Genomic DNA, 22797 nt, shown 5'->3' on the forward strand with positions numbered 1-22797 from the left:
GCACAGTTTGATACTGTCATACTGAGGAGGAAGAGAACCAAGTCTGGACCTGATGAGAGTGGAGGCAGGTATAGTTTCTGCTGACTTGCAGGATACGCCAATCACAAGAAATAAGTTAACATAAGCAATCATAATAATCATCAATCAGTAATCCATTTTAGGGCAAATTTTAACTCTTTTTTCACTTATCACAGAAATGACTAAAATCATTAACCTCACTGACATAAAATGTATTTATTTTGGGGCAAATGCCTGTGTCTTGGTGAATAAGGAAACTGAAAAAAACAAAACAAAAACAAAAAAAAAACTCCACAATTGCCACAACACAATGCATCACCATCACAAAACTACATTTTCAAACTTATTTCCCATGTGAAACAGTATGAACAGTGACATGAAAATAGATTGACACTTTTCAGTAAGTAAAAATATCAATAGATCATGTGGATCAGTTAAGGTATAGTGCGTAGAGGTAGACACACAATTCTCCAAGCAATGCAGATGACCTATTTTTGAGTGTTAATAAGTGTTGATTGGACTTAAACATTTGCAGTATTGAATTTAACACTTGCAGAATTAAATTAACACTGACATGTTTACTGTTTAAGATGCTCTATTCAAGCAATATGAAGTGTTTTTACGTTTGTTTGTTTTTTGTTGTTGTTTTTACATTTTTTAAGTGGAAAACAAGTGGAAATTGTGATTTGGCTGTGGGTGGGCACATTTTCTGAGAACTAGCCAATCAGAAAGTGAGCTTGGCTAGTGAATTAGAAGATGTTTAAAGTACTCCCATGTCCTTCCACAAGTTTCAGACAGAATGAAAACATTTTCATTTAATTCTGTACCTTTATTATCTGTCTAATATGAGATTATTTTGTATTGGAAGCTCAAGTCTCACAGCTGTCAGGGATTGTAACATTTTATTTTGTTCATCCTGAAGAGAAACCACCAACAAAATGGTATCTAGTGTGATAAATGGTGCAAATTGATTGCCCACTGTAGTCTGTTATTATATTATTGCACAGTGTTGCACTAGTATCCTTCATAAGTATTGCCTGTCAGAGTGATAGAAATGTAGGCCTAATATACCGAAATGTGTTATTGTTTATGTTTTTAATTATATTTTGATATTTTATAACTAAACTATGCATATATGTAAATTCCTGACAATAAATAACTAGTACATTTGGCCATTAGGAAGAATTTTATTCAGGCATGATTTGTGTTACCAAAACAAGAGGGTCCTTCTGTGGTTCACACGGAAACCAACGCTCAAGACCGATGTTTGTTTTGCTACAAGTAGAAGGTAACCGTTAAACATTTATTGCGCATTAAAATTGTTGCATTAGAATGGGTGAACGCGAATTATAGTCTAAGTTGTTGTAAATTTACTCTACAACGATTACATAAACACCATTTGCTAATTTCGCGCTGTCAAGACATTTGTTTACATCAGTTTCAATGCTTCCATTCAAGTGGCCTAACGCTAACACGACGGCTAACGATAACTATGCTAACGCTAACTAAGTAACGTTAACTATTTTCGCTAGCTACTGTGTATTGTGACTTCTTATATAAATATAAACGTCTACCACGCCACGAGGCTACTAATCTGACTGTTTCACGCACAACACGATTTGTTGTTGATTCGTCGGCTACACAACGTAAAGTGAGCAAACGTTAGCATACCGAATAAGTATTCAGGTGGCTAGCTAGCTAGCTAGCTAACGAAGGTATCTTCGTTAAACCAGGACGAAACGGCTGTGGGTGTGCGGCAAACTCACATTTATGTTGGTTTCGTTGGTTACTTGATTGAATTTTAGTTTATATATTCTCGAAAGCAGGTAAGTAACGAAGTATCTACCGATATAGCTATTGTGATGTGCTAGCACTATAATGTCAGTGATTTTCAACAGGTCTCTCACTTTATGCTAACGTTAGCCGCCTGGTATTTATCACATTTAGCTGTACTAGGTACAATTCATGCAGAACGGCGTCCTTAGTATAATGTTACAGTGTGCTCACAAGTGTCACTAAGCTGTGCTTCTTGCATATTGCATCCAAGTTACAGATTAGCATAATTTTTATTCCCTTTATCTCCAGTATGCCTGCTGAACGCAAGCGGTCAGTAAACATGGATGAGAAAGAAGTGTGCTCATTCAGTAATAAAGAAAAAGAGAAGGATAGAGATGGTGACAGAAGACCAGCATCCTCTCGAGATAAAGCAAAAGATGAGGCCAAAATGAGTGGTAAAAAAGATAGTGGCAAGGCTGCAGAGGAGAAGAGAAAGCGCCTAGAGGAGGAAAAGAGGAAGAAAGAAGAAAAAGAGCGAAAAAAGAAAGAGGAGGAGAAACAGAAAGCAGAGGAGGAACAGAGGAAGAAAGAGGAGGAGGAGAAGAGACAGCAGGAGGAGCAGGAGAGGAAGCTCCAAGAGGAGGAGGCCAAAAGACAACGTGAAGAGGAGGCGGCTCAGCAGAAGTAAGTGATGGTGAACATTGTATTGTTACACTCTTCCTTGTAAGGCCCCTTTTCACTGTTGTGATTAAAAAGTACTGGATTGTGTGCTCTCCATCATTTAAGAACATTGTAGCTTTGAACCAGGCAGTCCTTGGCATAGCAGGACCCTGGCCAGTAGGAACAAGGCATTACAATTTTTAGGCAGAAATCTTTGTTTTGTTTCATGTTAATCTTTTTTGGTACACCTGATATGGATGGTAGGGAATTTTGACACAGAAATGAACGGCTTTATGTTTTAACAGTACATAGAGCTCAGGAAGTTTTAATGTTCAGAAAGGTCCCTAAAATCAAAGGATGCATTAGCAAACATCATCTTTCTGCTTCTGTTGACTTAACCTCACCATCCATTGTCCCTTACCTTCGATTCATCCTTATTTCCCCAGGGAAAAGGAGGAGAGCCATCAGCTGCACCAGGAGGCCTGGGAGCGCCACCAGTGCAGGAAGGAGCTCCGCAGCAAGAACCAGAACGCCCATGAGGGTCGGCCCGAAGAGGCCTTCTTCAGCCGCCTGGACTCCAGCCTTAAGAAGAACACCGCCTTTGTCAAGAAGCTGCGGACACTCACTGAGCAGCAGCGAGACTCCCTCTCCAATGACTTTGCTTCGCTCAACCTCAGCAAGTACATCGGCGAGGCTGTGAGCTCCGTCGTGGAGGCCAAGCTGAAGATCTCAGACGTTGGCTGCGCCGTCCACCTGTGCTCCCTCTTCCACCAGCGCTATGCTGAGTTCGCCCCTCTGCTGTTGCAGGCATGGAAGAAACACTTTGAGGCGCGGAAGGAGGAGAAGTCGCCCAACGTGAGCAAGCTGCGCACAGACCTGCGCTTCATCGCTGAGCTCACGATCGTTGGCCTCTTCACAGACAAGGAGGGCCTCTCGCTCATCTACGAGCAGCTGAAGAACATCATCGGGACGGACCGGGAGACGCACACTCACGTGTCTGTGGTCATCAGCTTCTGTAAACACTGCGGGGATGACATCGCCGGTCTGGTGCCCCGCAAGGTGAAACTGGCTGCTGAGAAGTTTGGCTTGGTCTTCCCACCGAGCGAGATCATCAACACAGAGAAACAGCAGCCCTTCCAGAACCTTCTAAGAGAGTACTTCACATCACTCACCAAGCACCTGAAGAAGGACCACCGAGAGCTGCAGAACATTGAGAGGCAGAACAGGTGAGCAGGGGACCAAAAGAAAATTTTATTTTTTTCCCCACAGAGCATTGCTCTCCTTGGTCGCTTTTTGTTGTTTACTAAGACCTCTTTACATTTTGTCCTCATCAGGCGTATCCTCCATTCCAAAGGGGAGCTGAGCGAGGACAGACACAAGCAGTATGAGGAGTTTGCCACCTCCTACCAGAAGCTCCTGGCCAACACTCAATCTCTGGCCGATCTGCTTGATGAAAACATGCCAGAGCTTCCTCAGGACAAGACTGTGCAGGAGGGTGTGTGATGATTCTTTTCTGGTCCTGTTTAAACTTAAAGATGCAACATGTAGGGTTTTCTCATTAATATGTATCTGCAGAATAACAATGGATCACAAACAGTAGCTCCATTGAGGTCTGAGCTCTCAAGCAGCTTGGAGGGGAAAGATACAGTTAGAAAACAGCAGGGCAATAGAATGTAGCATCAGTGATAATTTCCACAATTTCACATTGGCATAAAATCTTATATGTGTTACCGTTATAATTATGATAACACAATTCTTGTCGTGAAGATTTTAATTGTGATGCTTTAGGTCTTTCCAGTGTTTTTGTGTGTAATATTTTGTCTTCCTTCTGCCCACAGAGCATGGCCCTGGCATTGACATTTTCACCCCCGGTAAGCCCGGAGAGTATGACCTCGAGGGGGGCATCTGGGAGGACGAGGATGCTCGTAACTTCTATGAGAACATGGTGGACCTGAAGGCCTTTGTCCCTGCCATCCTCTTCAAGGACAATGAGAAGAGCAACCAGGGCAAAGACAAAGATGATGCCAAAGGTACAGTATGTTTAGTAAAATCACAGACAGAGGGCGAACACACACACACACACACACAGATTTCTTCTGACTGTGTTACTGTTGCTCTCTTCTTCAGATGCCAGAGAGGGGAAGGATGGGGCCAGCACCACAGAAGAACTGGAGCTGGAGTTGGAGGCTCTGGACATTGCTGACGACCCTCTTGAACTGGAAGGCCCAGATGAGGCAGAGAATGAAGAGCTGGCCAAGAAACTGCTGGACGAGCAAGGTAAAGATGAAGGTATTCCCTTAATGCCACCTGACAAACCAGCCCCCTCCTACATTTAACGCTTACTATTTAGCTTGATAGCCAGAATAGTATTAGAACCCCTTTCAATATATGTGAGATTCTGACAATACGATAAACTCTTCAGCTCTAATTTGTATTACATGCTGCTTGTCTTTTTTTTTTTAACAATGCATTGTACTTTTGTGCAACTGTGAATCTCAAATCTTTTTATTGTCCTGTTAGGTTTTTTTTTGTTTTTTTTGGCAGTTTTTAGTTTATTTTAAGTGGATTTAACACCTACCTTCATGATTATTTTGTGTGTGTGAAGAACAAGAGGATGAGGAGGCCAGCACCGGGTCCCACTTGAAGTTAATAGTGGACGCCTTCATCCAGCAGCTCCCCAACTGTGTCAACAGAGACCTCATAGACAAGGTAAAGAGAAGCATTACAAAGGAGTAATGGCAGGCTTTACTTGGTGGGTTTTAGGAAATAGAGAATGACTGACAGCTGAAAAGGTAACACTGATCTCAGTTCAAAAAGTAACTGAGAAGCAAAAAAACATCCAATGTCATTGCTTCTTAGGCAAAAAGATCTGTGAGATTTCATGAATGATCATTTCTATTTTATGGACACTGTTTATTCTCACAGGCTGCCATGGACTTCTGCATGAACATGAACACCAAATCCAACAGGAGGAAGCTTGTCCGTGCCCTCTTCACCGTTCCCAGGCAGAGGTAAAGCTGTGCACACCAGGGTTAGACTCATGTATCAGTTCACGTGAAAATGGTCAAATTTAGAGATACTGAATATTGGCTATCGGCTGCTTCAATCCAAAAATATTGGTATTGGCATCGGCCTTCAAAAACCCATATTGGTCAAACTCCAGTCTAGTGCGCTCAATTCATGGTTGATATCTATGATGTGATGGTGACTGACGCCACCAGGTGGTGCTATCCTCATGTTTTATGGCACTGAAGACCAGTAGGGCACTCACAGTTTTTCTCTTGCAGGTTGGATCTTCTGCCCTTTTATTCTCGCCTGGTTGCGACCCTTCACCCCTGCATGTCAGATGTGGCTGAGGACCTATGCTCCATGCTAAAGGGAGACTTCAGGTTTCACGTAGGTCCTCTTTAGAGCTGCAACGATTAATCGATTAATCGATTAGTTGTCAACTATTTTGATAATCGATTAATCGGTTTGAGTAATTTTTTAAGAAAAATAAGTCAAAATTCTCTGATTCCAGCTTCTTAAATGTGAATATTTTCTGTTTTTTTTACTCCTCTATGACAGTAAACTGAATATCTTTGGGTTGTGGACAAAACAAGACATTTGAGGACGTCATCTTGGGCTTTGGGAAACACTGATTGTCATTTTTCACCATTTTCTGACATTTTATAGACCAAACAACTAATCGATTAATCGAGAAAATAATCGACAGATTAATCGACAATGAAAATAATCGTTAGTTGCAGCCCTAGTCCTCTTTATTACTTTTAATTACTGATTTAGTGTCACTGGATAAAACCTAATGGGGACTTTGCATTAAAAAGTGGTAATCTGTGAACCACCAGTTTTCCAGCAGAGGATTTTCCCCAGTAAAGAGCTACCAGACTCTGGGTGTTCAGAACAGCAAATGTAAAAGCTTTCATGATCTGGCTACAGGTTAAATCAATCAATTGTGGATGTAGAGTAGCAGAACAGAAATTTATTTGTATGAAAATGTTGCGGATTACTATTCTAAGTTTGAATTGGTGGCTTATTTTGCTTCACTGATGTTTTCCCATAGATTCGGAAGAAGGATCAGATCAACATTGAAACCAAAAATAAAACTGTCAGATTCATTGGGGAGCTGGCCAAGTTCAAGATGTTCTCCAAAACGGACACGCTTCATTGTCTCAAGGTAGGTGGATAATCTCTGTCAGTGATCTAAAGCTTTGTGTTTAGTGGATGAACAAACAAGTTGTTTAATGTGTGTGTGTGTGTGGTCCAACAGATGCTGCTGTCTGATTTCTCCCATCACCACATCGAGATGGCCTGCACCCTGCTGGAGACCTGCGGTCGCTTCCTCTTCAGATCCCCTGAGTCCCACCTGCGTACCAGCGTCCTACTGGTATACACCCAAGGACGCGCACACACACACAGGAAAAAGATTATGATTATTATTATTATGCCGAGATATGATGAAACTTGAATGATCCCCGTGGGTAAATTGCGTTGTTGCAGCAGCATCATAATAGGATACAGCAAAGAAAAAAATGTACATCGTACTGTATATACAGGATGTGCAAAATGTGTGCTGTATTCACATTAGCAGGGCTACAGAAGTTCATACATATGAAAAGGATTTCCCTTATCTTCTCTACCCTCTTCTTTTGAGCCATATTATTATGACTGTTGAATATTTTGCTGTAAGTCTTCATGGAAACTGATATTTTGTCAATTCCTCTCTGCGTCCCAGGAGCAAATGATGCGTAAAAAGCAGGCGCAGCATCTGGATGCGCGCTATGTGACCATGGTGGAGAACGCCTACTACTACTGCAACCCCCCGCCCATGGAGAAGACCGTGAAGAAGAAGAGACCCCCGCTGCAGGAGTACATCCGCAAGCTGCTCTACAAGGACCTGTCCAAGGTCACCACCGAGAAGGTACAGGACCTGATATGACTGGAGAGACTGTAGTATGTTAATTCACTAACCAGCAATTAACGAGCAATTCTTGTGCTGATGATTGCAAATTGACTATTCCATTCCTGTTCTCTTTAAAACATTTTTATTGAGCAGTAAAATATTAATAAAAGGAAGTAAAAGTTGTAGTGTTGAGAAAAAATAACTTTGACTTTAAATCTTCACATCTTAGCTGCAAAGTTTCACAGACGTCCCATAATCCCCTTCTCATATGCAAATAAACTTAAACTAGCGAGCCAGATAGCCTAACATTACTGTAATCTCCATAGAAGTGATGAAGGCAGCTGATCAACTAAGGAACCAGAGAGCTGAGATCACATTCAAATAAACTGATCTTTAATTAAGTCAATATGTCATCGCCATCAGTCTACAGTGGTTCCCACAGGTCTATTTTCTATTCTGTCTATCCTCTATTCTGTCTATTCAAATTGAGATGGACCTCATGGTGTTTTCTCAGTTGTGTGTGTGTGTGTGTATTTATCTAACTAGGCTATGTTTTGGCTGCATTTTTATTGATATTTCATTTGGCAAGCTCAGTATCTTTGTTCAGGCACTAAAGTCTCTTACTCTATTAATATTAGCGCAGAATTATACCCCCATCTGACTAGCGCTAGTTTTGTGAACCAAAATGTGTGGTTTACCGCTACATATGGTGTGAACTACATTTCAGACATTTCATTTCTTTTTTTCATAAACGTCATTAATTAGAAATACCAAGTTTGAATGCAAGCATACTACATCATAGCGGACAAAAACTTGAAGTATACAGAATGTATTAGTTATGCTCCCATCTGTCCCCAGGTGCTGAGGCAGATGCGCAAGCTTCCCTGGCAGGACCCCGAGATCAAGAGCTACCTGATCTGCTGCATGGTCAACATCTGGAACGTCAAGTACAACAGCATCCACTGTGTGGCAAACCTGCTGGCTGGACTGGTGGCCTACCAGGAGGACGTAGGCATCCACGTGGTGGACGGCGTCCTGGAGGACATCCGCCTGGGCATGGAGGTGAGGAGGGGAAGGGGAGGTAATGGGGAAAATGATAGTATCTCCACTGATGATATGATCCACTTATACTCCACACATACTTCTACTATACTATATTACTGAGGGTTCTTTGGGCGTTGAGGTGAAGAAGGAACAGAGAGAGGACAGGAACGCAAACGATAATAGGCGCTAATCTTGATTGACATGTTTGACTGTAGTATGAAGATGAAGTAACATGTTGTTACTGTCATTATTATGAACCGTGTGTACATGCTGTGAGCCACGTGAGAATACTGTATGACTCTACCTAAGATGCAGTCACGTGGCTTTGCACCATGCTTCTTAAGGTGTCACATAGGTGAAGTTGCCCCTCAGGCTCTGACAACAGCAGGACAACATGGTGAAATGTTGATGAGCACATGTGATGAACACACATGCATACGGTACATCTCTTTAAATAAATTGTCTACTGACTTTTGCGAACAAGCTCTGATTTACTTGTAATTGGGTACTGTGAGTCAACTTTTCCACTACGATTCAGACCAAAGAAGAAGAACTGCAGGTGCGATCACACCCTAAAACTCTCCAGTGACACCCAGGATAATAAGCATAAAATATATTTGTGCATACTTGTGTGGAATTCAATCAAAATGTCTCATTGCTCATTTCACGTTAAGGGCTTTCCATAGATCTAACTGTACAACACACACACTTCTCCATCCCCAGGTCAACCAGCCCAAGTTCAACCAGCGGCGTATCAGCAGTGCCAAGTTCCTGGGTGAGCTCTACAACTATCGCATGGTGGAGTCGGCGGTCATCTTCCGGACCCTCTTCTCCTTCATCTCCTTCGGGGTGAACCAGGACGGCAGCCCCAGCCCTCTGGACCCGCCGGAGCACCTCTTCCGCATCCGGCTGGTCTGCACCCTGCTGGATACCTGCGGCCAGTACTTTGACCGAGGCTCCAGCAAAAGGAAGCTGGACTGTTTCCTCATCTACTTCCAGGCATGTCTGCTTCCAGTGCACCTTGAGTCCTTCTGTTTAGTTTTATGTCCTTTCTGTCTCTTTCTCTAGCTTGCTTTCCATCCAGTTAGTTTTTTGCAAATTATGTTGCATCGAATCAGAAAAGCTGAATGGAAACGTCAGAATTTTATACAATTAATTAAATATCTCAAAAAAGTTTTTACGCTCGCTTCAAGTGGACTTCAGTGGACTTGTTGTTGATGAAGATAAGTAGCGATGAAAACATTCCTCAAATAAAAAAAATACTGACGTAGGCCTGGCATGATCAGCCCGATGCATGGTTCAAACTGTGGTTTTGGATGTTTTGAAATGTTGTGTGTAAAATATCTGTCCAGCACATCTCCTTGAGATGCCATACCCATTGTGTCTCCCATGTATAAGTCTAACTTTCTTGGTTGTATGACCGTAGTTGGTACACTAGTATATTGCCAAGTGCATGTTTTTGTTTTCATCTTTGGATGAAAGCATGAAATAGAGCCAACATTAGGCGAAACTAAAGAACACAAAGTGTATTCACTTCAACCCAGCTGATGGAAACGCACAGAATTTGCATTATATTTTTTGCACTATTTCAAAAGTTGACTAAAAATTTATTGGCACTTGGATGGAAACATAGCTTCTGGGATTTTACATTTTAGGCATTTAGTTAATGCTGCTGTACAAATCAACTTAATAGCAAAATGAGCTTCAATTCCTAGATTGCCAACATTACAAGCAACCAAGCAAACTTCTCTCTCTCTCTGTAGCTGTGGTTCATATCAGCATCAATTCAGTGGAGGAGATTAGGCCTCTATAGTGGCCTAGTCAGGACGGATTCTCCCTCATATCAGAGATAAGTTTTTGCCTGACGTCATTGTGTGTCCTTATAGCGCTACATCTGGTGGAAGAAGAGCATAGATGTGTGGAACAAGGACCACCCGTTCCCCATAGACATCGACTACATGATCACCGACACCCTGGAGCTGCTCAGGCCCAAGATGAGGCTCAGCTGCTCCCTGGAGGAGGCCACCAAACAGGTCACCGACCTGGAGAGGGAGGTGCTCGTCAAACTAGGTACGCTGGCAGCAACCCGCTGACATTTACAGACACATGCAATTGTCGATTGTCTCCACCAAGCATGCAATTACAGCATGTGTAGAGGATGTGACTGTGTAAGTGTAGCTGGCAGCCAGCCTCGCAGGTTGACCCACTCTCTGTCTTCCCGGCTGAGCAGCATTCCCCGGTGTGTAGGCGGAGGATGCTGTTGCATCACTCTTCTCTCTCTTGTCTATCCATCTGTCAGACAGGTTCAGCTCATCTAAACACACATACCTAACACACACTGTCACAGCTGTCAGTCCTGCCTACACTGCAGGGCCCAGCAGATACAGGATTTTCGGGTCTGATAATTGGGAACTAAAATTAATGACGTTCAATATATCTGCCACTAATGAATTACTTATGTAATTGCAGGGTATTTTGAAGGAAAATGTTCCTCACTCCTCAGATTTTTGTGAATGTAAATATCTTAGAAATAATTATTTTATATATTTTATATTATAACTATAGTAAAATCCAATTTTGAGATGATTATATGGGTTGCATATGTGCCAATAATATTCAATGATATATCATTTGGATCCTGTTATGTTGTAAACTTCCTCTAAAAATACACATGCCCAAATGGCTTCTCTCTCTTTTGAGATTTATCTGATTCATCTGTTGCCTGTTTAGACCGTGGGAGACTAAAACTCTATTGAAACACAGGATGATGAATAATAAAAAAAATAATAGTTTGGATGATGATGATAATTAGGAGAAGAACATATTCATGCATACTTGTGTGTAATCCGATCAAAATATCACTTTAGAAGTTCCGATTGGCATGACATCATTACCACCTCCTATTATCTGAGTTTTCTTTCTAATAATGTGATTTATTGCCTTGCAATTTTGTAATACTTAGGCCTACTGAATAACGAGGTAGGCTGCTGCTGAGTGTACCGTGAACTGTCTGTCTTCAGGGCAGAAGACAGACAGTTGTGAATGAATGGAGCAAAGCAGATGAGCAAGCTAGAGTCAGGTGGCTGTAGCAGCAGAGGAGAGGAAGAGGGAAGCATTCCTGTAGCAGGTGTAATGAACTCTCCAGTCACAGCGCAAACAGGCTTCACCGTTCAGCCTGATAGCAGCACCGGCACACCGCATTGTTTTACAGTTTCAAGGTGTTGACGTGTAATGTGGAGAGAATGCTTTCAGCAAACCACAGCTCCACCCTCTGCGCGTGTGTCAGTGAGTGCATGTGAGTTTGTATGTGTGTGTGTGTGTGTGTGTGTGTGTGCGCGCCTGCCTGCCTTTTTATGCTTGTGTGTGTGTGAATGAAAGGGAGAGAGTGATTGATGAGGGAGATGGAGGCCCCCAAGCTAAACAGTGGCCCCATTGTTTTACCTTTCATCCTTTAACCAGGATAAGGCATTCCACAGCCCCCTGGTTACACAAGACCTGATCTTCAACTTCAGCTTGCCTACCTGACTTCATTTCTCCGCTCTGTCACCACTCTCACGTAATTTGGCTCTGTAATTGGTCTGGCGCTCATTGTCTAGGTCGGTGTGTAACGCCGAAGCTCCCTTTTAATGAAGCAGTCATTTCCTCATGCCTTCTCTCATGAATAATTGTTTTATTTATAAGTGAAGCTTTTGTTGGAGGAAAGCCGTTCACCCGGGTTGGACATACTTGGAGTAGTTTATGATATAATCTGTCATAACCATCTCTGTGTGTAATCTGATTACTGCATCTAAAGCCTGTTGAGAACATGACCATTATTCCTGTAGAGCAGGCCTATTCAATTGGTGGCCCGCGGGCCACATCCGGCCCAGAAGCAACCTCCGAGTAGCCCAGCGAGCTTGAATTAAATAGGCTATTTTAATAGCAATTTTAATTGTAATATTATTTTATAAAAATTTTGACTCGTTTTCACTCGTCATGAATTTATTTCCTCCGTGGCAGAAAAACACGTTACACGAGCCTTCAGAAACTCCTGCAGGTTAAACTGGACTAACGAAACACTTTTGGGGCTGACTGACTCTAACAGACTCACTATAAACAGACTTTAAGACACTCGCTAGCCTAGCAACATTAAGGCTACAAACAACCCATAATGCAACACTCCGTGTAGCAGTCGGTTTTACACCGGTACTTTGTCCATTCAAAAAGAATATCTGATGTTGTGAACACGTTTGTCTAGTCCTCGAATATAAGACGACCCCCACTTTTTCTGAAAATATGTCTCTGTCAACCCTGAAACGTAGAATTGACAATGAAAACCGTTGGTTTAACCCTGCCTGGACTGTTTCTGCACTTTGTGATGTGCCTGGGTCAGATGTGACCAAAAATATTTTTTTTTATTTCAAAAGTGAAACAATAAACATTGTTTTGTGTGTGTGTGTGTGTGAGAGAGGGGAGAGGGAGGGAGGGAGATACTGGTAGAGAGAGATAGAGTGTGTTATTGGTTACTGTTATTGCCACTTGTTATGATTCTGTGCATTGATAGCTCTTTTTTATTCTGTTTCTGCACTTTGTGATGTGCCTGGGTCAGATATGTGACCAAAAATATTTTTTTTATTTCAAAAGTGAAACAATAAACATTGCTATTTTTTACTACATTCATTTGCGTTTATTTAAAAATTGTCATTACCTAAAGCTAAAAAAAGGTTTTAAATAGGCTGCTGAAAATGTCTGGCCCATCTACATTTCCTGGTTTTAAAATCTGGCCCAATTGAATAGCCCTGCTGTAGAGCATTATGGTCAACATAGCGTTATGGAATATAATGTTGACTTTACGCTCAGAAAAACATGACGAATATTGTGCGAGTTGCATTTTTTCCTTGTTTCCTCAAAGAGCTTCAACTTCTTCCCCATGCCCTCTGATCCCATATGTGTTAACATGTCTCAATGCGTGTGTTCATGAAGGCCTAGCCATGGAGAAGGACGGCCGTTGTTCCAGCGCCATGGGTGAGGGCGAGGTTCTGGACGAGGAAGATGACGACGGCGATGACGATGAAGAGGGAGGGGCGGAGACGGAGGAGCAGTCGGGCAACGAGAGCGAAATGAATGAACAGGAGGAGGAAGTGAGTGAACTGACTGTAAAAACCTCCATCCTGTCTGTCCACCCCTTTTCTACTGTTGGTGCCGGTAGATCGACATGTTAATATCACACTCAGAATAACTTAACACATTAATATGTGTGTTGAAACTGTGTTCCTGACACTGGCTGTCTAAATCAATTTGACTAATCCTGATATATCTGCCACACACAATATTCAATCTTTAAATTTGACCATTTTCATGCATAAAATGACAAGAATTCTTTCTTTTGCTCAGAACTTTATTCTTGTCAGGGTGGAAAAGCCTTTAGTCCATCATGGGACACTAAAACTCTCCATTGAAACCCAGACTAATGAAATTCTTTTATGTGGCTTAGCAGCTCCTGAGGGCAGGGTGAGGCAGGTTGCACTGCAGGTTTCACAGACTGACACCCTGAAGCGGTTGATTAAAATACATCCACACCGCAGTGAAATGAGTTGGCCTAAAATAATAAACACATATTAATGCATAATTGTGTGGAATCTGATCATGCCACATTAGAATTCATGTTAGACAGATATCGTGTTGGATTAGCTGTGGTCAGGACTAGGGATGCACCGATCCGACTTTTTCAGTCCAGATACCGATACCGATAACTGGGCTTTGGGTATCGGCCGATACCGAGTACCAATCCGATACCAGTGTTTAATTAATAAACTGTAGGCTATGCCTCACTGTGTGGAAGAGACTGGGATCATTCTTTTATGTGTAAAGCAACATCAGGCTTGACTTTAACATTGCTTTCCTAGCTTTGTAAAACAAAATGTAACAAATAAATACATAGATATAAATGTACTCAATTGTTATTTATTATTAAAATAATAAATAATCGTGCTCCAGCAACTTGGTATAACATCTTCAAAATTAACAGGAATTACAATTCAAGTGTAAACCTTTTAAATGCAGCAACAAATTGATCAGGAATTAAAATTCCAGTATAAAACAATACAACTGCATCAAATGAGAACAAAATGTAAACATTAAATCACAATTAAGTCACAAACTAGTGCAAACTTGATAAATTAAATCACAATTCACACAAGTAGTATAAACAAGTAACTTGGTAAAAACAAAACATTCAAAATATGCAGAATAAACCTAAATTACTGAAATAACTCTGGTTTAACTGGTAATCTTGCTTTATGAAACAGCCCTCAGAAAAAAAAATCAAGGTATGTTAGTCTGACTATGTGTCGGCCGAATGGAGCAGCAGTACCTGACGAACACCTTGGATTTATGAATGGAGTCTGGCTGGACGCGCCGATTGTATAATTGGTGGAAAACTACTTTACCTCGCAGGTTAAATGGCAGCCTGCTCGGCCGCGCGGTGACCCGGGAGAGTTTAAACATATAACCGAGACAAAGTATTCATGCAGGTGTGTTTTTAACTACCGAGCATCAGCACCGACCCCCGGTCAGCTCACCCCGACCCCCGGTCAGCTCACCCCGACCCCGGCTCTGTTATGAGGGTTGGGCGCCAGGTTAGCTTGTTAGCCTGGATGCTAGCTGCGGGAGGCTCGCGCCCCACGAGTGAGAATTCAGTGCGCGAGACGCTGCGCGCGGCAGGCGGGATCCTCCGAAGCTGCTGGACCGGAGGAGCCATCGGACGCACCGAAGGCAAATGGCCGGGTCTACCGGCGCGCTGCTGACGCATGACGTAGTATGCGCACGTAGACATAAACATAGAATTGAATTGAATAGATCGGCCCCATTGTCACCGATACCCGATCCAGCTATTTGAGTCAGTATCGGACCGATATCCGATATCAGTATCGGATCGGTGCATCCCTAGTCAGGACGGATTCTCCCTCATATCAGAGATGGACAACACTGACTGGCTGACATCCAGTTTTTCACTTAAAGAACAATATTGCCCCAATTAAATCGATATATTGGTCTAACCCTACTTGGCTGAATCCCTGGTCAGTAAACAAGATGCGGCTCTGTTTGTTCCAGGAAGGGTCCGAGAACGAGGAAGAGGAGAGGGAGGAGGAGGAGGAGGAGAACACCGACTACCTGACCGACTCCAATAAAGAAAATGAAACCGACGAGGAGAACAATGTAAGATTGAACATGTGGATATGAATAGTTTTGCTCCAAAAAAAAACATTCTACCAAATTGATAGCACAACATGAAAACAAATTCTGGTGCTTTTTGAAAGATGGTTGGTAACCTTTACAGACTGGAATCCCTAGAGATGTTTAATGATGAACTTCAGGTCATAGTTTTATTCCAAAATGGATACGTAGTGTTTTGATGGATCTTTTTAGATTTTTCTGAGAGTGTATGAATTGGTTTGCGCTCATCCTCTGCCTTTCCATAGGAGGTGACCATCCGTGGTGGTGGCCTAAAGCACGTGGCCTGCGCCGAGGACGAGGACTTCATCCAGGCTCTGGACAAGATGATGCTGGAGAACCTGCAGGTATGCTAACATCGTGCCTCATACTCATCTGTGGGCTAAAATGCGAATACGACACGCATTTTGCACATCCTGTGTATAACCTTTTGTTTGTTTTCCTCATATAGTCATATTTTTCTCATTTGCCACATATGATATATTTTGGATAAATTATCATATTGTACATATTTTTCTTTGTCTTAGTATTTTGTACTGCTGCTTTTGGAACAAGCTCATACATGTTGTAATTCATACATTTTCCATACTTTGCATAGAGATTTCTACTTCGGGATTGACCAGTGTGTGTTTTTGAAGGCCGATAGCGATATTCTGTATTGAAGATGCCAATTTCTCTTATTTTGATGCCAAAAAATCTGTAGTGTTTCCCCCAGATTTTTGAGACACTAAATCTTTTCATTGAAACCCAAGATGATAATAATAAAACATACTCATGCATACTTGTGTGGAATCCAATCAAAATGTCTCATTAGAATCAATTCATGTTGAGGGTTCCCCATAGACAACTAGTGTAGTATTAATCAATTCTACAATAAATATGTAATCAATCAAACTGCATCATATCCATCATAACAGGTTGATACCACTGATTCCATTGCATTATGTTATGTAATAAGTTCATGTAAATACCCTCCATTTGCTCTGTTCTTAATGATATTATTTTCTTTGCTGTGTCCTATTACTGTTATTACTGTTACATTAAACGTTTATCTTAAGATACCAGGTCGACTCTTACTGTGAAGGAAGAAGGGATTTTGACTTGTGTGTTTGTTTCCACAGCAGCGCAGCGGCGAGGCAGTGAAAGTGCACCAGCTGGACGTGGCCATTCCCCTGCAGCTGAAGAGCCAGCTGAGGAAGGGCTGCCCCGGACCAGCATGCACCGGGGAGGGAGACTCCGACATCTCTGACACCATGCAGTTTGTCATGCTCACACGCAAAGGCAACAAGCAGCAGGTAAAATCTGCAGAGGACACACACACTTTGAAAGGTGCCATGTGTAGTATTTTAACATCAACAAATCATTACCACAATTGAACTTGTGAGCAACGGAGGAAGGGGGAGGGGGGTCAAGAAATGCACTAACAATACCACTAGTGTGAGATAGAGGCTACCATTCATCTCAACCATGATCTCATTTGTTTACAGTAATCATACCAAGGTATCACAATTCATTTGACAGTGACATATTGATGTTTACGCCAACCAAGTTTAACTTTATTTTTATAGGGCATTAAACACCAAAAAGATAACATGACAATAAACAAGCTAAACGGACAAAAAGTTTAAAAAAAAAATATATATATATTTTTTTAAAATATTGCATTGTGTTCTGCTAACCTCACGCTTCATGAAGGTTGTTCCACAGTCTAGGGGCTGCAATAGCAAAAGCACAATCACCCTTTAGTTTTAACCTAGAAAGCCCCTGGCCAGAGGACCTAAGGGACCTAGTGGTGCTGTAAGGGTCCAGAAGTCCAGAAATATACTAAGGAGCAAGACCATACAAAGCTTTATAAAGAAACACCAAGAGTTTTAAAGTGGATTTTATCACTGACAGCGAAGGGACACCAGGAGAGGAGCGATACGCTCCTTCCTTCTTTTACACCTCCTTCCTACTGAATGAAATTCCCTCACAGACTCAGCACTGTCCGACTGAACCCAGGAATAATATTGACTCTTGAGTTGCAGCCGTGTGTGTGTGCGTGTGTGTGTGTGTGTGTGTGTGTGTTTAGGCAAACGGCAGCGGTGGAATGTGTGGTTTGAGGGCAGAGACTGGTTCTTGTACTGTAGGGTGTGTCCAGCTTTCTGCCAGCGCACTAAGTTTTAATAGAGCACTCTACACTCACAGTAGCACACATGACTTTACTCTATTTTAAGGACAGTTGCCAGATACATATACGCAAAATAAATTAGTTTTTATATGAGAAGTCGGCGAGTACACAGACTATGTAGATGTAATAATAAGCCATATAGATAGGAAATGACATTTTTCTCTGCACCCCCATTATAAACACAGCTCCCCCTCTGCTGTACTGGGTTTACCGCAATGGTGAATAAAGGAGTCCTGTGTGTGTGTGTGTGTGTGTGTGTGTGTGTGTGTGTGTGTGTGTGTGTGTGTGTGTGTGTGTGTGTGTGTGTGTGTGTGTGTAGTAGTAGTAGTGTCACTACCTCTATGTAGGATGTACCTGGACCGCAGCTGGAGTCGCTCCCTGACAAACATGCACACACACACACACACACACACACACACACACACTCTCGCAGCTTGTTGCTGCCAGCTCCTCAGACCCACACATGTCAATTTAACTGAGAGAGAGAGTTTAGGAATTGGAATTTGCAGAATATAACAGCCTTGTCAGTACCACATACACACACGCTAACGCTCTATGCTAAATACTGTACTCTTGTCTAGGGTTACACTATTATTTTGGTTTGATGATGTATGAGGCCAATGTTGCCTTATATAATGTAGAATTGATCTGAATTGATTGTAACGAGACATTTTGATTTGATTACAAGTATGTATGAATGTTTTATTATTGTTATTATATATTTTAGTGTCCCAGGGTCTAAATGTTGTTTCAGAAGCTTTTCCACTCTGACAGGAATAACATTCTGGAGGATATACTGAGTAATTGATTGATTGATTGATTTTTTTATATATAAATATCGGCTATGGGTAGTTTGAAAAAAAATATAGGAACCCATATCAGCCTTCAACAACCCATACTGGTTGAACTCTATTGATGTCTGTCTTCCTCTCACTGATCTTTGAGCCTGTGTATGCCAGTTTTGCCAGTGTAAATAAAGAAACGGCGCTGTGTGTGTCTGGTCAACAGTACAAGATCTTGAACGTGCCCCTGTCATCTCACCTGGCGGCCAACCACTTCAACCAGCAGCAGGCTGAGCAGGAGGAGCGCATGAGGATGAAGAAACTCACCCTGGACATCAACGAGAGGCAGGAGCAGGAGGACTACCAGGGTATGGGATGACGATTTGAGTTAAATACCCCGTGGAGGAGGAGATCAGTGAAATTTACACCAAATATGATACAAAAATGATTGATACAAAATGATATAAAAATTGAATGACCAGGGACTACTTTCCCTTTGGAAAAGTCTCTAAACAACAGGCCAATCTCCAAAAACTTGCTGTATTCCTGTAATAGACTGGATATGGGTGTGTTTACATGGTTCCACTTTTTTGTAGAGAAAGCGCTGCCTCAGCCACATTCCATGCTGATAATGAAAAGCAGGTTAATTTCCGTAAGGGCAAGCTGCATTAACTGTCACTATTGACAATCAGTACCTTGTACCTTGTGTGTGTGTGTGTGTGTGTGTGTGTGTGTGTGTGTGTGTGTGTGTGTGTGTGTGTGTGTGTGTGTGTGTGTGTGGTACAGAGATGATGCAGTCCCTGGCCCAGCGGCCGGCCCCGGCCAACACCAACCGGGAGCGCCGGCCACGCTACCAGCACCCCAAAGGAGCTCCCAACGCCGACCTCATCTTCAAGACTGGAGGAAGGTGAGACTCACACCCTCAACCCCGGTCACAGACACACACAACCCGCAGCATGTACTCGTGACTGCGGGAATAAGGAAGAGAGCTCATTATCTTATTATGTACTGACTCTTCCTTATCGGCATCTCTTTGAACAGAAGACTGAGAAAACAGGCAAGAAATGAAAGACATGAGAAGCAAGACAGGCAAGAGAGACAAGCGAGGCAAGACAAGCAGGAGAGAAACAACGCATATAAAATGGAGTAGGCTAGAGCCAGCCAGATGAGCTGGACCCGCTTTTGACAGAGCCTCAAAAGTGTGTGTGTCCAAGCCCCACTAAAGACTAATAATATGAAGTCAGCAGGAGTGAGGCAGTAGCTGCGAAGGTTCAGCAAGTTAGTAAAATAGTTTTTGTGGAGGAGAGACTCTTCATTTTTGCTCTTTATTTAACTGAAATGTGTTCTGCTTTGCAGGTGCTAAGCTCAAGTGAGATTCTTAATTTTCTTTAAAAGCTGTAGAAAAAATTTGGAAATAAAGATTGCATGAAGTTTATATTTTCTTTACATCAGAAGCACCTTGTGTGTCTTTCTTGCATCTGTATCGAGGAATGACAACATGACATAAGCACTCTATAGAGGAATTTTTGCATACATGACATTTTTCTTAAACCCATAACCAACCACAAGCTTATTTAATAGCAAGTGTGACCCGTTTTGGAATACTTTTTTACATTTGGGGGAAAGGTTTTTTAAAATTAGTGCATAATATTTTTGAATTAAGAAACTTAAGGACAGTCAGCTGCAGTGTGAGAATACAGGAAATTTCAGGAGAATACATTAATGCCAGAGGATGGAGTAGAAAACATTGAAGAGAGATTACAGACTGTGTTTTTTTTGAGTGAGAAGATAATGGTGATCTCCAGTTGGAGTAGTGTTGTCACGACACTAGATTTATTTTGCTTTGATACCAGTTACTAAGTGTATGTGAAAATGTGATACTATTAGATACCACAGCAAACAAGATAAATCATTAAGCAATGTAAGCCAGTAGTGTGCAGTCTTTTGCCATGGAGGAGTCTGCAGGTTTTGATTCCGACCAAACGCTACAGCACCTTCAACCAGAGAGGAAAGAACTAACCGGTGAAATCAGCCGCTGTAGCGTTTGGTCGGAATCAAAACCTGCAGACTCTTCCATGGCACATTCCATGACTGGCCTCCGCTGGTCTAGAGGGAAACCCGGTCCCGGAAGCAGCTCCTACAGTAACGTCCTGCTCTGTCCTCCAGGAGACGCTGATCGGAGTCTGGGCCCGGGAGCGAGCGAGCGAGTAAGTGAGCGAACGAACGAGCGAGAACGAGAGCGAGCGAGCGAGAGAAGAGAGAGAAGATCGGAGGGAGACCGGTCTCGTCTGAAACAGGAGTGAATGAGTCCTCCAGACGCCCACTGATGCCGGGGCGGACCACCACCCACCCATACAAACACTTAACCCACCGTGGGGCTGAAGCACAAGGAGGAGAAAGCTTATCAACAAGGGGGAGGGGTGGGGTCAGGGGGGTCAGACGGACGGCTCCCTTTCTTTTTGTCTGTCGCCTGAGACGACAGCGGCACAGTAGCGCGCAAAAAAAAAAAAACAACCAACCACCTGTCTGGACCAGAGAATGAACTAGAAAGATGAATGAAACCACCGACCGGCTGCTAGACGGATACAAACAGACAGCAGGGTGAATGGGATCGCCTCCAGCCGTCAAAACCAGCACAGGAGTAGAAAAGTCACTCAACGTTTAGGATGCAGAGTTTAGAAAGCTGCGAATCAACGGACAGAATTTGTGTGCAAGAGTAGCGGGGGGGAGAGGGGGATTCGACATCCGTAGGGATTTGTTTTGACTCTTTAAAAACTGGGAACGCATCTGTTGTTCAAGTCTACTTTTTTTCTCTATCCTAACTAAAACTGCACACTGTTTGTCAAGGCAGCTCTGAAAGACGGAGGAGGAGGAGGGGGGTTGGGGTTGGGGTTGGGGAGGGTCGCCCACTGAGAGACGATACGCCCGACGGTGTAGAGGAAGACGTGGATGGCGCGCACACGCAGAGGAAGCGCTTCGCCGTGCACACTTGCCACGGCGGTGATCAGGCCAGGAGAGACTTAACCGACCCGCATCTCATGGTCGCAAATATAATATATACCTGAGCGTACATATTCTTTATTTCCCCCCCTGCTTTTTAAGCCCTCTAGATGTTTTCTTTCAGCATCAAAAGAGATAAGTTTGGACACGTATACAGCTTGTGTTGATTTGGATTTGTGTGCCGTAATGTGGTAAAAAAAAGAAAAGAAAAAAAAAGCATATTTTTCCTTTGACAAAATTGATAACATCCATATCTGTGTGCCTGAGAGTCGTGCTTAGCGGCGGCAGTGACTATATACCGTTGGATTATTTTTGTCTGCTGAACCTATAGGTAGATCTACTCTGTATTCTGCTGCATGGGCCTTTTCTGCACCAGCTTTCTAAGCTATTCTCTGCCTGTGTTGTAGTAAAGTGTCCACTGGTGACTCCAATTTATAGTTTGTCTTGTGTCTTAAGATTCAAACATGCTCTAAACTGCCTTCGGCTTTGTCTTGGCTCATGACAGACTAAGTAATATCACAATAAAGGTATGAAAAATAACCGTCTATATAAAACTCTTACCCTCGCCATATACATGCAATAGAATGAGCTATGATGAATGAATGATCTATAAATGAGTGTGTGCTGCGTGTGTTTGAGAGCAGCGAGAGGGTGCGTCTGTTTGTCTAGACCTAATTACAGGCCAAACATAACCATTTCCTCACTTCCCGCCCGGTTCCCTCCTCTCAAACACATCGTATGCAGCGCATCGCTAACACACACTGCAGGACATGCACGCTCATTAAGACAAATCACGCTAAACGAGAACGCAGATTCTCCTCGGTCACTCCCAAAGATGCCCCAGATGCCCTCACTCTCTCTCTCTTTCACACACACACACACTCTTTAAGTCTAGAAGTCTCCGAGCCACACTCCTCAGGGAAGAAGGCTTCTCTGTTGAGGCCTTATGCAATAGTCTGCAACTTAGACAGCATTGCTTCTGTGCAGCTAGGTGGTGGTCAGTACATAAGGAGTCCAATGTAAAATCTGAAATATGTCTGGGAAAAAAAGTTATGAAATCTCATTGCACAAGCAAGCAAAGCTGCCAGAGACACCAAAATATTTAGTTAATATTTCATTTTTAAGATCTATCAATCTATAGGTTTACAATTACAATATTTACATTTACATGGTTCGAAGTGACACAATTTCTCAAATAACCTGGTTCACATGGATTCGTTTAATGCATTAAT

At 42.6% G+C, this 22797-nt stretch overlaps 1 protein-coding gene across 3 annotated transcripts; it reads left to right on the plus strand.

The window, feature by feature from the left end:
* The first annotated feature begins 1263 nt into the window (after positions 1 to 1263).
* On the plus strand, positions 1264 to 21996 carry upf2 (UPF2 regulator of nonsense mediated mRNA decay). Of its 3 annotated transcripts, none has more exons than XM_078281989.1 (22): positions 1264 to 1306; positions 2104 to 2478; positions 2901 to 3680; positions 3789 to 3949; positions 4293 to 4484; positions 4582 to 4731; positions 5060 to 5163; positions 5380 to 5465; positions 5742 to 5850; positions 6518 to 6631; positions 6725 to 6841; positions 7190 to 7375; positions 8216 to 8419; positions 9125 to 9400; positions 10288 to 10471; positions 13364 to 13521; positions 15494 to 15598; positions 15862 to 15960; positions 16735 to 16908; positions 18792 to 18933; positions 19352 to 19472; positions 20732 to 21996. In XM_078281989.1, exons 2-22 carry the CDS (start codon positions 2105 to 2107, stop codon positions 20739 to 20741), a joined length of 3846 nt encoding a protein of 1281 aa, XP_078138115.1. In that variant the 5' UTR covers positions 1264 to 1306; position 2104; the 3' UTR covers positions 20742 to 21996. The 3 variants fall into 3 exon arrangements, with proteins under 3 accessions (XP_078138115.1, XP_078138116.1, XP_071768170.1); XM_078281990.1 differs by having other exon boundaries at positions 20735 to 21996; XM_071912069.2 differs by having other exon boundaries at positions 16738 to 16908.
* The last annotated feature ends 801 nt before the right edge of the window (positions 21997 to 22797 follow it).

This window comes from Centroberyx gerrardi, chromosome 24 (assembly GCF_048128805.1).
Source record: "Centroberyx gerrardi isolate f3 chromosome 24, fCenGer3.hap1.cur.20231027, whole genome shotgun sequence".
In the NCBI taxonomy this organism is placed as follows: Eukaryota; Metazoa; Chordata; class Actinopteri; order Beryciformes; family Berycidae; genus Centroberyx; species Centroberyx gerrardi.